The sequence below is a fragment of the Triticum urartu genome, chromosome 3, assembly GCF_003073215.2.
Source record: "Triticum urartu cultivar G1812 chromosome 3, Tu2.1, whole genome shotgun sequence".
NCBI classification, from domain to species: domain Eukaryota; kingdom Viridiplantae; phylum Streptophyta; class Magnoliopsida; order Poales; family Poaceae; genus Triticum; species Triticum urartu.
This window is the reverse complement of record NC_053024.1, coordinates 26,366,262-26,380,859: the sequence shown is the minus strand read 5'-3', so window position 1 is coordinate 26,380,859 and position 14,598 is coordinate 26,366,262. Positions and strand designations below refer to the sequence as shown.

At 45.0% G+C, this 14,598-nt stretch overlaps 2 protein-coding genes, 1 non-coding gene and 1 pseudogene across 3 annotated transcripts; 2 read left to right on the top strand and 2 right to left on the bottom strand.

Annotated features, from left to right (window-relative positions):
• Positions 1-1,855: 1,855 nt before the first annotated feature.
• LOC125547774 (E3 ubiquitin-protein ligase SINA-like 4) lies at positions 1,856-3,229 on the top strand. Its single transcript, XM_048711550.1, has 2 exons — positions 1,856-2,224; positions 2,308-3,229. The coding sequence occupies exons 1-2, from the start codon at positions 1,958-1,960 to the stop codon at positions 2,983-2,985; spliced, it is 945 nt and encodes a 314-aa protein (XP_048567507.1). The 5' UTR covers positions 1,856-1,957; the 3' UTR covers positions 2,986-3,229.
• An 8,565-nt stretch (positions 3,230-11,794) lies between these two features.
• TRNAD-GUC lies at positions 11,795-11,866 on the bottom strand. The gene has a single exon. It is a non-coding gene; the product is annotated as a tRNA-Asp (tRNA).
• A 1,673-nt stretch (positions 11,867-13,539) lies between these two features.
• Positions 13,540-13,600, bottom strand: LOC125549814 (annotated as a pseudogene).
• A 38-nt stretch (positions 13,601-13,638) lies between these two features.
• On the top strand, positions 13,639-14,502 carry LOC125547773 (mitogen-activated protein kinase kinase 3-like). The gene has a single exon (XM_048711549.1). It carries the CDS (start codon positions 13,654-13,656, stop codon positions 14,500-14,502), a length of 849 nt encoding a protein of 282 aa, XP_048567506.1. The 5' UTR covers positions 13,639-13,653.
• Positions 14,503-14,598: the final 96 nt, after the last annotated feature.

Here is a 14,598-nt window from a genome sequence, read left to right as displayed (position 1 = left end):
TTGGTACTGGCTAGATATTAACTCTCACAGGGCGAGGCAGTGTGCAGGAGATGTGAGTGAGAGGGGAATGGACTGCGGGGGCCAGAGTCAGGCTCAACGGGCCCTCCAACCGAGTTTTCCAGGGTTTTGACGAGGCTTTCACGGGCCACTGCGGGAACCGCGATCCATCGTTCGCTTGACTCATGTTTCATCTTGACCTATCCTCAAAAAAAAATGTTTCATCTTGACCGAACGGCCACAACAAAAGGGGCGATGTGGTCTTCTCTTGGCAGATGGTGTAATGTTGGATCGTGTTGGTCGGGCCCGCGGGCACAGAATTTCGGCCCCGTACATGCCTGACATGACACGTGAATAAAAAGGGTTGGAACGGCCCATTGGAATAATGTTGATCCCCAAGGTCAGACCTTAAGATCGGGCTCGGGCATGACACGACCCTTTTTATCGTGGCACCTTTTAGGGTTGTTTTGGCCTCTTTTTAATGTTTTGTTGCCTCTTTAGGACTGTTTTGACCTTTTAAGGGTTATTTTGGCTCTTTTAGGGCTCTTTTGGCCCTTTAAGCGTTGGCCGGCATGCAGTCGTTTCATGTTGGGCCGCCCCTTTTTAACTCGTGTGCCATGTCGATCCTCAAAGCCAGGCCGACATGGGTCGTGTCATGTCAGGCCTTCTATAATCAGGTGAGCCTCGCTTTTTATGTACATTGATGATACTAACAACGTAATACCCCGTGCGTGTATTAAACCATATTTCATCTAGACCGCCTGGAGTTCGCATGCTCCTCCAAAATGCAAACTTTTTGTTTGGCTGGCCATCCGAGGTTCGTTTTGAAAATCATGCGAATCAAAGAGGGCCTAAAAGCCGCGCACCCTCCCGCACTCCACCATAACCATAGCTGCACCGCACTGCTTGACTGGTAGCTGTCAACCAATGACGTGAACCAAGAGACATCTATTTTCCTATTCCTATTCATGAGACTATGCAGGACATCTTATTTTCTACAAGTTTCCTAGCCCTATGATATTTCTTACCCTCTGAACCAAAGGAGGCCTAAAGACTTTTAGAAGATCGGTTAAAGATGTCATGAAAGGGGTGCTCTACCTGGCACCGCACAACTGCCATTCAATAGAGCAAGAGCTCCTTCCATTGAAAGGGATTCTATACAATTTTTGAAGGATTAGAGTTCTTAGAATTTTTTTTCCTATGTTGATTGTCTGATTCATACTAGTGGTTGGGGGCCACCATTACGAGTCGCTTAAGAGGAAGTTGTGCGGGTGTTCTCCATCTTAAAAAAACCCATCTCCATCTAATATAAACTTTCTTGCATTACGGGGCACATCACAGCCATCTCAAAAAGAAAAACAAGCCGAGAAAAGCTTTGCTCAAAAAGAAAAAGGGAAAAGTCTCACTCCATTTTCTAAAAATAATCTCTAAAATCAAAAATCAAAAACTTTCTTAATGGGTTTAATGATAGAATGCGTCATGTGGCATAGCTGGCTGATCGCCCTTCCAATGCGCCTTAACGGGTTTAATGATAGAATCATATAGGAAATTTTTTATATGCGATTATGTGTACTACATTTATTAGAAATCTAGAATCCACTTTAACCTTCTTTTTACAATTTTTGTTTTCTCTTTTGGCATCAGACATTTTGTGTTACTCTTATAGAATTTAAATGGGCGTGCCACTTTTAATCATGTACTATTTTTCTTGTCACTACGTTGTGAGAATCCTTCGAGTCAACTAGGGCCTAGCACCCTGCCGCACCCCACGAGCCTATCTATGGCTGCGCGGTGCAGCTATGGCAATGGCAGGCACGGCTAGCCACGCACGCCACCTTTTTACTCCTCCGCTGGCCGCTGCCAACCAATAACTCACCAGCTGCCGCTTCTTTTACCGTGCTCACTCCGCTCACTCCACCTCTCGCACCCACGCCAGAAACAGGGCCGGGCTTCTTCCAGGATGCAGGTTGCGGCCGGCTGCGAGGGCTCGCCGGCGGCGACGGAGGGGGGCGACCAGCAGAGCTCCAAGAAGCCGAGGCTGGCCGCCGAGCCACTCCTCCTCCATGCACCGGTGAAGCAAGAGATGGCCGTGCTCCAAACGGCCGGAGACGGGGCCGCGGTCGTGGCGGCGGACCAGGGCTCCAGGATGGAGATCGCCGTGAAGATGGACGTGACCCTGCTCCATTGCCCCCTCTGCATCACCCCCTTGAAGCCCCCCGTCCTTCAGGTTCGCCTCCCTCGTTTCTCTCAAGTGTTGGGTTCGGTCCGCTACAGCAGCTAGTATTTGATCTATCCGGCCCGTCCGCGCAGTGCAAAGGCGGGCACGTGGCCTGCGGCGGCTGCCTCGCGGAGCCCTGCGCGGAGTGCGGCGGCGCCTTCGACGTCCGCAGCACGGTGATGGACGCCGTCGTCTCCTCGACCACGGCCGAGTGCGACCACGACGGCTGCGGGCGCTACGTGACCTACCACGAGCTCGACGGCCACCGCGGCGAGTGCCCGCACGCGCCCTGCGACTGCGCGGTCCCCGGCTGCGGCTTCGTCGGCCCGGCGCCGGCGCTCCTCGGCCACCTCACCGCCCTCCACTCGATGCCGGTCCACAACATCCAGTACGGCAAGGTCCTCGCGCTCCAGCTGCCGGCGACGCTGGAGCCGCGGGGCCTGCTGGTCGGGGACGAGGACGGCCGCGCGTTCCTCATGGTCGGCGGCGCGCTCGGCTCCGGCGCGGCCGTGTCGGCGGTGTGCGTCAGGGCGGAGGCGACGCTGTGGCCGCGGTACACGCTCAAGGTGTGGGCGAGCGGGCCGGCGCCGGCGCCGAACCGCAAGGCCGACACCGTCATGGCGGAGATCGAGGTGGCGAGCAGCAGGGCGCCCGGCGCCGTCGCCGTCGAGGAGCTGGCGTACCTGGCGGTGCCGCCCAAGTTGCTGGTCGGGGCGGGGGCGGCCCGGCGGATGTCCCTCAAGATCCGCATTGACAAGTTCACCTCCTGATGACAGGATTGCATGCTCTACGCTTAGTCAGTAACCAATGCAGGGTTTAGGTTAGCTTGGAAAGGGTCTCGTGCGTTGGAGATGATGGGTTTTGGTTGCAATTTAGTAGCAGTACTTCAACATCAGACTTTGCAAATTTCCAACGGTGAAAACTACTACATATTTTGTGGCCGTTGGATTCGTTGCAAGATGTTTCCATGCCTATATATGTTTATTAAGTTATGCATTGTGTGAGGGTTCATAACTTTAGTGCTCCAAGCATTTTCATTTGCATTTGTGATTTGGGTGTTAGTATAGGTCATGAAGATTGAAGAGAACTTAATTAATGCGGAGGTTGGGTAAACTGTTATGTTGTTAGAGTCAGTGAAAATTGCGCATTTGCTAAGGTATTGCCCATTGTTGTTTACAAAATATTAAGTGAGCGGAACACCAAGTTAACAAAGCGAAACAAATTGTTCTTTTTTCACCCACACATATTCGTAACCTTTTACGTGTGTAAATTATTTGCCGGCCCACTCGAACCACCCTTATCCTTCGTGCGGATGGCCCGGTCACGAAAATCCAACCCAACCGAACCACCAAACGTCCATGATGTCCGACACCCCTCAAATCAGCACATATCTTAGGGGCAGATATGGGGAGGCTCATGTGTGTTTGTCATGTTGGATCTGCCCAAGCTGGCTCACCCTGACCCCACATATCCCCTTCCTTTTCACATCGGGGCGAAACCCTGGCCACTCCACTTCCGCTCCGCCCCGCTCTGATCCAACCGCAGCTCGTCTCCGGCATGGCAGGCGATGAGGAGTTTGTCATCCGCCTGGCTCTCCGTTAGTCCAGGGAGGAATCCGTCCGAGCTCCGTCGTTCGAGTCATTTTGACGGGAATTCATTGTGTCCGGCAAGTGGGCACTAGCAGCTCGAGGCGCCCGACCGTGGCGGCTCCGAAGCTAGCAAGTGACCTACAGGCGCTCCGTCCGAGACATTCAGACGAATTCTTTCCCATTATACTACTTCCAGTCCTTTTTACTCTCCATACAACAACTTCGTAAAGTTTGATCATATTTGTATGAAAAGATATCAACATCAACAACATTAAACTTCATAAAATGCATGACACGTCTAATGATATTAGTTTTCGTATTGTGAATGCTGATATTTTTTATAAAGTTTGTCAAACTTTATGAATACTAGTTAAATGCCCGTGCGTTGCTACGGGCGACGATGCAATCTCTAGCTATCAAATGCTTTTTTACACCAATATTTTACTTGTTGAGCCTATTCATGAATCCCAAAAATATGACATAACATGTTCTTCGTTACCTTGTCAGACATATGCGCGCGCGCGTGTGTGTGCGCACGCACGCGCATAGAATAATGCTGTTGTGAGTGGTTTTTTTTATAGAAGCGATCTAGGATGCCATGAAGTAAGGTAACACTTTATCTCTAATTTTTTTCTCTAAAAATAAGTGAACGCTGAAAACCAAACATTTTCCAATACCTAAAATGGAAGATATTGCATCCACCATAAGATTGGCAGGCATAGGAATTTAAACGTTGGTAACACACACTATTTTGCTATGCTAGTATGAAAGACTTAAACAGAAGAGTATCGTGTAGCTTTACAGGCCACAGGAGAGCACGATTTTCCATTATCATGGTGCGACGATGAGGCCACAGAATCACCACAAACATCACAAGATGACGAGGCCATAGCAACACCACAAACATCAAGTTAACCAAATACCTCTTCATTGCGGACTGGGCATGCCTGAATGAAAACAAAACTACATATCGTAAAAATCACAGAATCCTCCTAATATCAAATATAGGATTGCAGACCAAGATATCAACAATCTATATGCATCAAATGAAATTCAAACATTGTGTGTACTGAAATAGCACATTTGGTATCTGGGTACTGTGTTTCCCTGAGACATATAGCAGATTTATATTAGCATTCAACATCTATTCATAGAAGACAAAATCTGGCTCGGCTTCTATAGTTTGATTTGCAGAGCACACATCTGCAAGGATATACCACAAGTTATATGTTTGTCTTGAGTTACAGAATGATGGGCAATTCTCAGAGTAAAAGTAACTGTAACAGGCCTCTCATTATTCTTTTTGCTGGAGAAGAAGTCACATTATTTGGTTCTAAAGGGCACCGGATAGCATATCAGGTCATCCGCTAATCCTGTGGTTTAAGTTCCTATTTCCTACTACTTCACCGATTGCTTGTAATTGTTAGAAAAATGAGATCTCTGCATCTACCAGCAGCCTGCAGCCGCCGGCCACCGCTACGCCACCCACTGGCCACCGAAAAACTTCAATCACTGCCCATGGCCGAACAGCAGCACGGTGACATGGCTAACCATGAGGTCGCCACCCCACCACTACTGCACCCCACGCACACGCAGGCGCGGAACTGCAACAACAAGCAGTGGCTACCCAGCCTTAGCCGGCCAGCCCGCAAACAGGTAAGTGAGCTTCTTCTTTAAATTCAGCTAAATCTTTACAAGCTACATAGGTAGTTTTCTTCCATAAATTTAACTTAGGTCTTCCTCTGTCCGTCTCACTGTTACCAATTTGGTTGTTTACTTCATATCATGATAATAAATAAAGTACAATAATGGTGAAACTGTATTTTGGTATAGCTTCTTTTGTATATATTACTCACCAGATCTTGTAACAAATGGGAATAGAACAACCATCCTAAACACCCTGTACTAAACCCCTCTACCCACAAACTTGCGGCCGAAGCACAGCAATAAGAAACATACTTCTTCTACGTAGCCAAAAAAAGAGAGAGAACAGAAAGATGGAAGAAGAGGAAGGAGAGGAGAACAAAGCTAGAAAATAGGAAATTACAAGGAGATCTGGATGACAAACCTGTAACAAAGCATGGCAGATCGATCCAGGTCAGACCCCTAGCAGCCAAATATCCTAAATTTCACATGATTGTGTCCTGCAGATCACTACTTCTCAAGTAATGCTAATGCCCATCGGATCAACATGCTCAGACTAACACTAAAAATAATAAGAAGAAAAAATCAGATCATAGGAATTAAATTCTGTTATGACTAATAAAAGTTTGATTCGCATCTACACCAGTTACATTGAACTTTGAACAAAAAACATGGGGAAAATCCACTTGTGCCTAGTGTAACTCATATTCAGATGTACTGTAAAACATGGGAGAAGTAACTAATGAAGCTGAGAAGTTAGAATCACCGTCACATTGAACTTAGAGTAGAGACTACAACACATGAAGAGGCAAAACTTACAGTGAATTTGGCACGAAAATACATCTACTGAGTATAATTAAGTGAAGAACCTGTACACTGTAAAAGAATGTAAGCGACACTGTGAAAACAACAGGTACTGCCTACTAATACTTTTGATTGCTGACTTGAGATTATAACCTATCCTAACACAAACTAAACTGAAAATTGAAGTAGAAAAGTAAGTCCTAACTATTGTAACTTCAGAGTGCTGCAAGTGTAAAAAATCAACAAGAAAATTTAGTGAGACCGTAATGACAAACCTGTAGTTTATTTGCTTGAGGAGTTTGAGGTTTTCGTCATTTGGATCAATTCTGGTCAAGAACTGCCGGTGCCTAATACATCATCAAGAATTTTGGTATCCTGTGACACTTTAGAAGCAAAAAAAGCTAAAACCGTTCACAAAGTACAGTGAACCCAAGTCATTCTCGTTGCATCCGGGGAATAGCATGTGGTTCGCAGTGACGGAGGCTGCCGAGCCGTGGTCATAGAGCCAATGGCGACCACTGCACCCGCCGCACATGACGAACCAGGCCTCCTTGCCCGCGCTCCGGCGTACGGCACATCGGCCGGAGCCACGAATGCTCGTGTAGTGGCACCTTCTCATCAACTTCGCCGATGTTCCACCACGGCGGCAGGGGCATGGTGCTGTCTAGCCCGGCAGCAGCCCACGGAGCTGATCCCAGTAGGGCGCATTCGTGTACACGTCGCACTCGAGCGCCTGGGTGTATGAGTCGACGACGGCGCGGAAGGCCGCGAGGAGGTCCGGATCGAAGAGGATCCATGATTTGAGGCCTCTTAATCAATTTCCACCTCTCTAACGATTGTGAACGGGAGCTGGGAAAGGAAAGAGAACGGTAGAGAGGAAGGGTATTGACGTCCCTGTGTGGGTTTCCAATTCTCTGTTTATTTCCTTCCTTTCTTTAGTGCGTGAGATCGAGGGCAGGGGTAGCCCCTGAGTGGGTTTCCAATTCTTGGTTTATTTCCTTCCTTTCTGCGTGAGATTGAGGGGAGGGGTAGCCATGTCTATGTTGGATGGGTGGAGATGAACGAACGAAACAACTTACGTATTAATTGATATTAATTGATTATAAACTGTTGTTTATGGAAGCTTTTTGTGACGAAAATATTCGATATGATTGATGTCGTATATGGAAGGGAAGGATGAAAGGATTGGTGTGTTATATGGAAGGGTGGGATCGATGGAAGGATTGGTTTGGTTTTTCTAGGTATGAATTAAAACCGGTCTTGGTTTTCGGAGGGAGAAAAAAAATCGGTGGAAGGGAGATCGCCTGGTGGGGTGGGGGATCGATGGAAAGGTGGAAACGAACAAAAAAACGTACTGAGATATTAGGAGTAGAGATTGATTTCAGACAAAATCTTATGTGCAAAGTAAAAAAGACCGGAGAGAGTACATCTGGCGTGATGAGTTGGCATAGTTATATATTCAGAGAATTTGAGTTAGTGAAAATCGACTGTTTAGGTATACATGATTAGTAATTAAATCAAAAGGGAAAATATACTTTCTCCATCAAGGAATTACTTAATGTTTAAACGGATGTTCACGACGGAAGTAAACGTACAGCGTCAAGTCGCCACTCCCCTATGGCTGCAGCTACGGCACTGCCGCAACGTCAGGCACTGGCATGGTTAGCGACGCACGCCACATCTTTCTTTTTTTTTACTACTACTGTCGAATCAAATCGTCCGGTGAACCGGGGCATATATCGATCTACAGTATCTGCATACGAAAATCCATCCGATATCGTTTGCTCCCGAGCTACAATAAATTCAAAAAAAGTTACTAGAAAAATCTCCACTTCTCAAAAGAGTGGATTACACTACCGGTGTTTGAAATTGACCAAGAGAAGTCACTTTAGTACTGGAATATGTGGCATACATTGAGCGGGTGTCGGAACTTGGCTCGGGCGTGCATGTACGGTGCAAATTGTGTTTGGATATGAAAACGATGCTGACGAGGCGAGCCAGTGTGGCATGGGACCCACGATGAATGACTAGACAATGGAGATAAGATGTGTGGTGTGGCCTGTTATTTTACAAAAACCGCACTTGAATTGTTTTTCATGGAAAAGCCCCCAACAAGGTGAGTTCCGTTTGTCATTACAAAAGGGGAAATTAACACACACAAAATGCGGCAATGAGGAACCAAACTCGAGACCTACGAGCCACACACACGCACAATTTTGAATTCTCTTTTTAATATATTTTTAGTGAAATCTCAAAAATATGATACCGATTTAGAAGATATCATTTGTATAACTTTGTCGTCCTTCCCTGGGCCGAAGAATGACTCTTTGTCCTCGCATGGGCCGAAGAGCCCCTTTTCGTCCATGTGTGGACCAAAGAGCACTCTTCTTTCCAGGAAAGATCGAAGTCTTCCTTCATCATGTAAACGAAAATATGAAGAACCACGATACCTCACGCAAAATCACACCCCCTCCGACCTGGAGCTCCCCTTACCGAATCCTCACGCCAACTGGACTTTATCGATTATAAAAACCCATTCAGACGAAGAATAGCTTTTCTTTTGCGGGTGAGACGAAGAATAGCCTTAACGATGCATCTGGGAGAATGAATTGTGTCGATTGGTCTACACCAACCATCGCAAGCCTACATCGTGCATGGTGAGTAATATTCCAATTACTCTCACACATCTACTCATCTAGACACTGCCAACTTCATAGACATTGTCCCTCATACTAATCTTGTCACTCGTCGCGCACACCATGACTTGTCATATCCTAGGACGTGAACCGGATGTTTCCAACTTCGACAAATACAAACAATTTGAAGAAGGGTAATTCATATGATGTTGATGACATCTAGATGAATAGATGTGTGCAATTAATTCAAAAATATCTCATTGAGGATGATGTAGAAATACGGTGATCAATGTAGATTGAAAGGCAAAATTCGTCCTCCACTATGCATGATTCAAGTGGTTCTTCATCTGAATGGATTCTCCTCGTCGATCTAGTCCTCATGACACGATGGTTTGACCAAGAGGTGCTATGGTGTATATGGGACGTGCACATGCTAGGTGGATGTCCACTCTTTCATGTGTTACATGAACTCTTCCTCTATTAAGTGAAGGAAAACCACTCTTCCTCGTTTTAAATGGACCAAGACCTACTCTTCGGCCTTCCTACGGAGGAAGAGTGATCTTCCGCCCAAACATGAACAAAAAGAGCCTCTTCTACCCATGTGTGGACAGAGAGTCGTAATTCGGCATAGGGGAGGACGATCAGTGTATATAATTGAGATTTATTAAATTGGACCCATAGTTTCAAAAGTTGTATAAGAAAAACATTTTTTAATAAAAAATCCATCGCTTTTTTCTGTCCGGTATAGATAAATAACTTAATTTACTATAATCGAGAAGCTCACTAGGCTTAAATGGTCTGCAGTTAGTGCAGCCCATTTTGCACACGTTAGTTTCTTAAGATATTTGTAAAACATATATAAGTAACAAAAATAATCTTTGAATATTTGTGTCTTATAAATATCATACATATAAATGTTGATTAGTAAATTTAATCATTTTAATATACAATCTTATATTAAATGAAAAAATGTTCACGCATTATTTTAAAAATACTCATATATACTAAATAATTTATATAAATTTTTAAAAATGTTCCTATAATTTTAAATAATACAAAAAATATAAATTTATAATTCATAAGTATTATTTTATTATAGAAACATTTTCACAATTATACGCACAATTTTATAACTCATAAGTATGTAGTTTAAGAATGTTTGTAGAATTAAAATCTTTTAGATTTTGAGATGAATATTGAATTGTGGCTAATATTTAATTTATATAATAGGTTTTTAATATAAGTCATGATTGAAAATTGTAGAGTTGGCGATGGCGAGATGGACGACGACAACGAGAGCCGGCTTAGTATCGAGAGAAATGTCAGGTGGCCGCGTAAATATCCTGAGAAATTTCTTTCTCATTCAATCCAAAATTGGATGGGGTTCCATTAGCGGGTGATAACATAATAAAAACAAAAGAAAGGACAACACCGTTTTCAATATCCCCAACAGGACGCGGCGTTTGTGCACCCAGGTCTAGATGCTCCCATCCATGAACAGTAAAAATGTTTAAAATAGTAAAAAAGATCAAAAACTTCCAAAAAATTTTGTGGTGCAAGATGGCCGAATGCGTGATGTCCGTGCCAAATTTGGTGGAGTTTGGACATCCGAGGAGGTCGTGGCAAGGAAGATAAATTTCAGGTATGTGAGAAAGTTTGAAAAAGAAACAAACTGTTCATAACCGATTTTGCCTTGTTTGGCATGGGCTCCTCAAATGCCGTTTACCCATGAAATTTTGCACGCACCTGGTGCACTCAAGTATCTTGCTTGTAGAAAAGTTTCGGAATGTTTTATTTATTTTTTACTATTTTTTTTCATTTTACTGTTCACCGGGTGTAGATGAGCCGACCGTCGAAGATGGACATTCCTCCAGGAGCACCTAAGGAAGGAGGGAACACATCAACTTCCTTCTCTGTCACCGAAGAGGGACCCTACCCCCTCACCATGGCTCGTGGCATCGTACCGTCGATATTCAGAGAAGCTGACCCGAGAGCTAGAAGAATGTCGCCCTCACATCGAACGATGGACCTAGAGCGACCACCTCGATTTGGGACAAGCCATGCTGGCAGCACCGCCACTGTCTACGCCCAACTAGTTGAAAAAAGGAAAGCTTCATGGAGTCTGCCGCTAAAGAGGAGGCGGCAGGGAACCAAAGAAAGATGCGAGAGGCAAGGCAACAAAGCACCACCATTGAGTAGACCCAGGTGTCTCCGGTTTAAATGACGCACGCCGCTGCCACTGGGAAGGGGAACCCTATCCCCTTCCGTGAGGATCGAGACGCCACACCGCCAGAGAGCACCAACCAGAGGAGACGATGGTGCCTATCACCCACACCACATTCGCACAACCTCGAAACTCAAGCAACCTCAGCCCCGCGCCTGCAAATCCTCCCATCCGAGCCCCTTCACCCCTGACGACGCCTTCAGCCGACAGTCGGTTCTCTTACCTAGGCATATGTCGGTTCGTCGTGTTGACTGTACTGATCACACCACATACATATCCAAACAAGCTACTTTTGATGGTTGTGTCGGCAAAAGCAAAATTTCGACACAACATTAGAAAACACGCCATCCTTTCCTTTCCATACCCAAAGATTATATTTATAGTCTTATGAAAACCAATTCTGCAAGATTAGTCACAAGAAATCACCACATTGCCTGACAGACGGCTGCGAGACGATTGGTTATTGGCATGATTGATTGAGCAAAATTGGATCTGCTCTTGGGATAGATGGATGCTGCAGAAATGGGTGGAACCAACCAAGTTTGCATGATTGAGCAAAGTTGGATCTGCTCTGGGAAAAATGCAGAGTGGCGTGCGTGCGTGTAGTACAGAGGAGGATGAGCTTCAGTAACTTATTTCTTTGCTGAAGCAAAATACCAATGCCCAGAACTAGCTAAAAAATCGCCGTTGCCGGGGATCGAACCCGGGTCACCCGCGTGACAGGCGGGAATACTTACCACTATACTACAACGACTTGATTGATGAATTTTGCAAACCCATTGTTGTTGACCGATATCTCATAGGAAAGTCTGCTTTCAGTAGAACCCACATAAAACATTGTATGCTTGTGGAGCCATCAAAGAGTTCCTCTATCTACTAGACATCATTTATCATGAGACATCAAAGACAATAAGGTTATAAAGATGAATGTGGCGTGCTTATGGCACGAGGTTTAAGGGAAGGACAAGTTCCTCTATTCATCTTGGAGCAAATCTAATGAAATATTTTAGGCGTACACATTCTTTGGAGAGAAAAGACATCAAAAAATTATCTTTCTCGATCATTGGAAAAATTTACGGTCAAGAGATGAAAAACAAATGAAACGGTTATTAAAGCACGAATACTGACTATGGTATAATTCCAAACTTCATATTGAAATTCTACCGGTGACGTGCACATAGTTACATGGCTGATCTATTTTTTTGAAGTCTAACTCACGTGCGTGCCTTAGTTATGAAACAATCATTAACCTCGCAAAGTATGAGCGTTCAAACTAGGCATCCTTCAGGAGATCAAGGATCTAAGTAGGAATTTCTTTTTTTTTTGCGGGTGATCTAAGCAGGAATTTCGTTGACATTTCTTTTGGTCATGTTGGGCGAGAAGCTAATGAGGAGGTCCACCGATGCGAAGCAAGCGCGTCACTCGGAGAAGATGCCTCCGGCTTAATCTGGATCCTTTGTTCCTAGCGGACTGTCAGCAAACTATTGCATTTCACTAAGAAAGTACGTGATTCGCAAAGAAAAAAAAGTCGACCTCACTCATGTTAAAGCATAATTTAAAATTTTAGAATAATTTACTTTGCATTCCCATCTGTATATTTTCTAATCCGTTTGTGATGTCTTGCTTGTCTCTGCCTTCTTCATCATCGCCTGCCTACGTCTTGGTTATTCGTGTTGTTCGTCTGAGGTGTCCAGAGTCACGTGTCATTGTGTCGATGTGTCGCATATCATGTGACAGAGGAAAGGCTGGCACACTGTGAGCGATGTGTGTGAAGTGTCGTCTCCACGTAACAGAGCGACGCCATTTGTGTACAGAGATCATTGTGCCAAACCAGTTATGTTTCCTGGGTTGAAGCTGGTGACGGCTGTCTACATGTGAAAACTTATGCTCTTCAACCATGTAGTATAAGCTTTCAATGGATTTCACACGGCAGCCATCTCGGCTAAAATCACAAATGAATAAATAACTAGTAAAAAAGAAATCGTATAGAGGAAACAACACGATAGAGTGCATGTATACTTCTACCTTACAAGAAGTGGAGGAACAACATAAAAAGGCCAGGAATAAATAAACAACTACTCACAAATAAATAGTACAGATTAGAAAACGGCACGGCACACTGCACATATACTTCTTCTATAGTAAATAAAATAGAAGTGGAAGAGCATGTAGTGAAGCTCCAACAGGATTTCATTCTAACGAATCAGATATTACAATAGAGCAGGGACCTGCTTGTAAGAAAATTACAACATGGTGTAGCACTATTTGGAGAAGTATATGTGCAGTGTGCCGTGCCGTTTTACGCACAAAAGACAAGCAATAACCCAGAAAGGACCTGGTTGTAATCTCCAAATTGAACGAGGGCGCGAAAATAAGGCTTCAGGGGCATATATGCGAGAAGGGAAAGGACCAGCGCGCAAAATGTTAAAAAAATCGGACCATTTCTCGATTTGTGCGTGTCATCCTTGCGCATGGGCCATGCTAATCAAGGGTGAATAAAAAATTGCAGACTTTGGTGTGAGCGCTGGTTTGGACGGCACGATGGCCATGCGTGCCACCTTTGTAGGCACCGTGACATACATGTTGCCCGAGAGAATTCGCGGCGACAACTACTTGTACGCCGCTGATATCTGGAGTCTCGGGCTGACGGTACTGGAGTGTGCTACCGGTAAATTTCCCTATGATTTCAGTGAAGGCCCAACCAATCTCATGCTGCAGATACTCGATGATCCATCGCCGACACCACCAGAAGATGCATATTCACCGGAGTTCCGTTCATTTATAGATGACTGCTTGCAGAAAGAGCCTGATGCAAGGTCTACATGTGAGCAGCTTTTGTCACACCCATTCATCAAGAGGTATGAGGAAGCCGGCGTCGACTTGGCGGCATACGTCGGGGGTGTTGTGAATCCAACAGAAAGGTTGAAGCAAATAGCAGAGATGCTTGTTGTTCATTATTACCTTCTGTTCAATGGCTCTGATGGATCCTGGCATCATATGGAGACACCGTACATGGAAGAATCATCTTTCCGCTTCTCAAGGAATGTGTATGTCGGGCAAAGTGCCATATTTGATACTTTGTCAACCATAAGAAACAAGTTTAAAGGTGATCAGCCTAGTGGGGGGATTTTTCATGTTGTTGAGAAGATACATTGTGGTGCAGATGGGGAAAGAGAGATCACCGTTCGTGTGTCTGGATCATTCATTGTGGGCAACCAATTTCTAATACTTGGTGAAGGGCTGCAAGCTGAAGGGATGCCCGGCCCAGACGAGCTCGCAATTGACATTCCAAGCAATCGGGCAGGCCAGTTCCGGGAGCAGTTCATCATGCAGCCAGGGATTTCCATGGAATGCTACTACATACCAAGACAAGATCTCTACATCAGCTAGTCCCGAGAAGATTTGTAATTTGTAAGACTTCTTGGGCCAGTTTAGCTTAAACTTACCTGCTCACAAAAACAACACTGAAAATTAGTATTCGAGAAA

Excerpts from the sequence above, each read along its gene's own strand:
- LOC125547773 (XM_048711549.1), top strand. The coding sequence starts at position 13,654 with ATGGCCATGCGTGCCACCTTTGTAGGCACCGTGACATACATGTTGCCC.
- LOC125547774 (XM_048711550.1), top strand. The coding sequence starts at position 1,958 with ATGCAGGTTGCGGCCGGCTGCGAGGGCTCGCCGGCGGCGACGGAGGGG. Across the intron at positions 2,225-2,307 it reads TGAAGCCCCCCGTCCTTCAG|TGCAAAGGCGGGCACGTGGC; the intron begins GTTCGCCTCCCT and ends CCGTCCGCGCAG.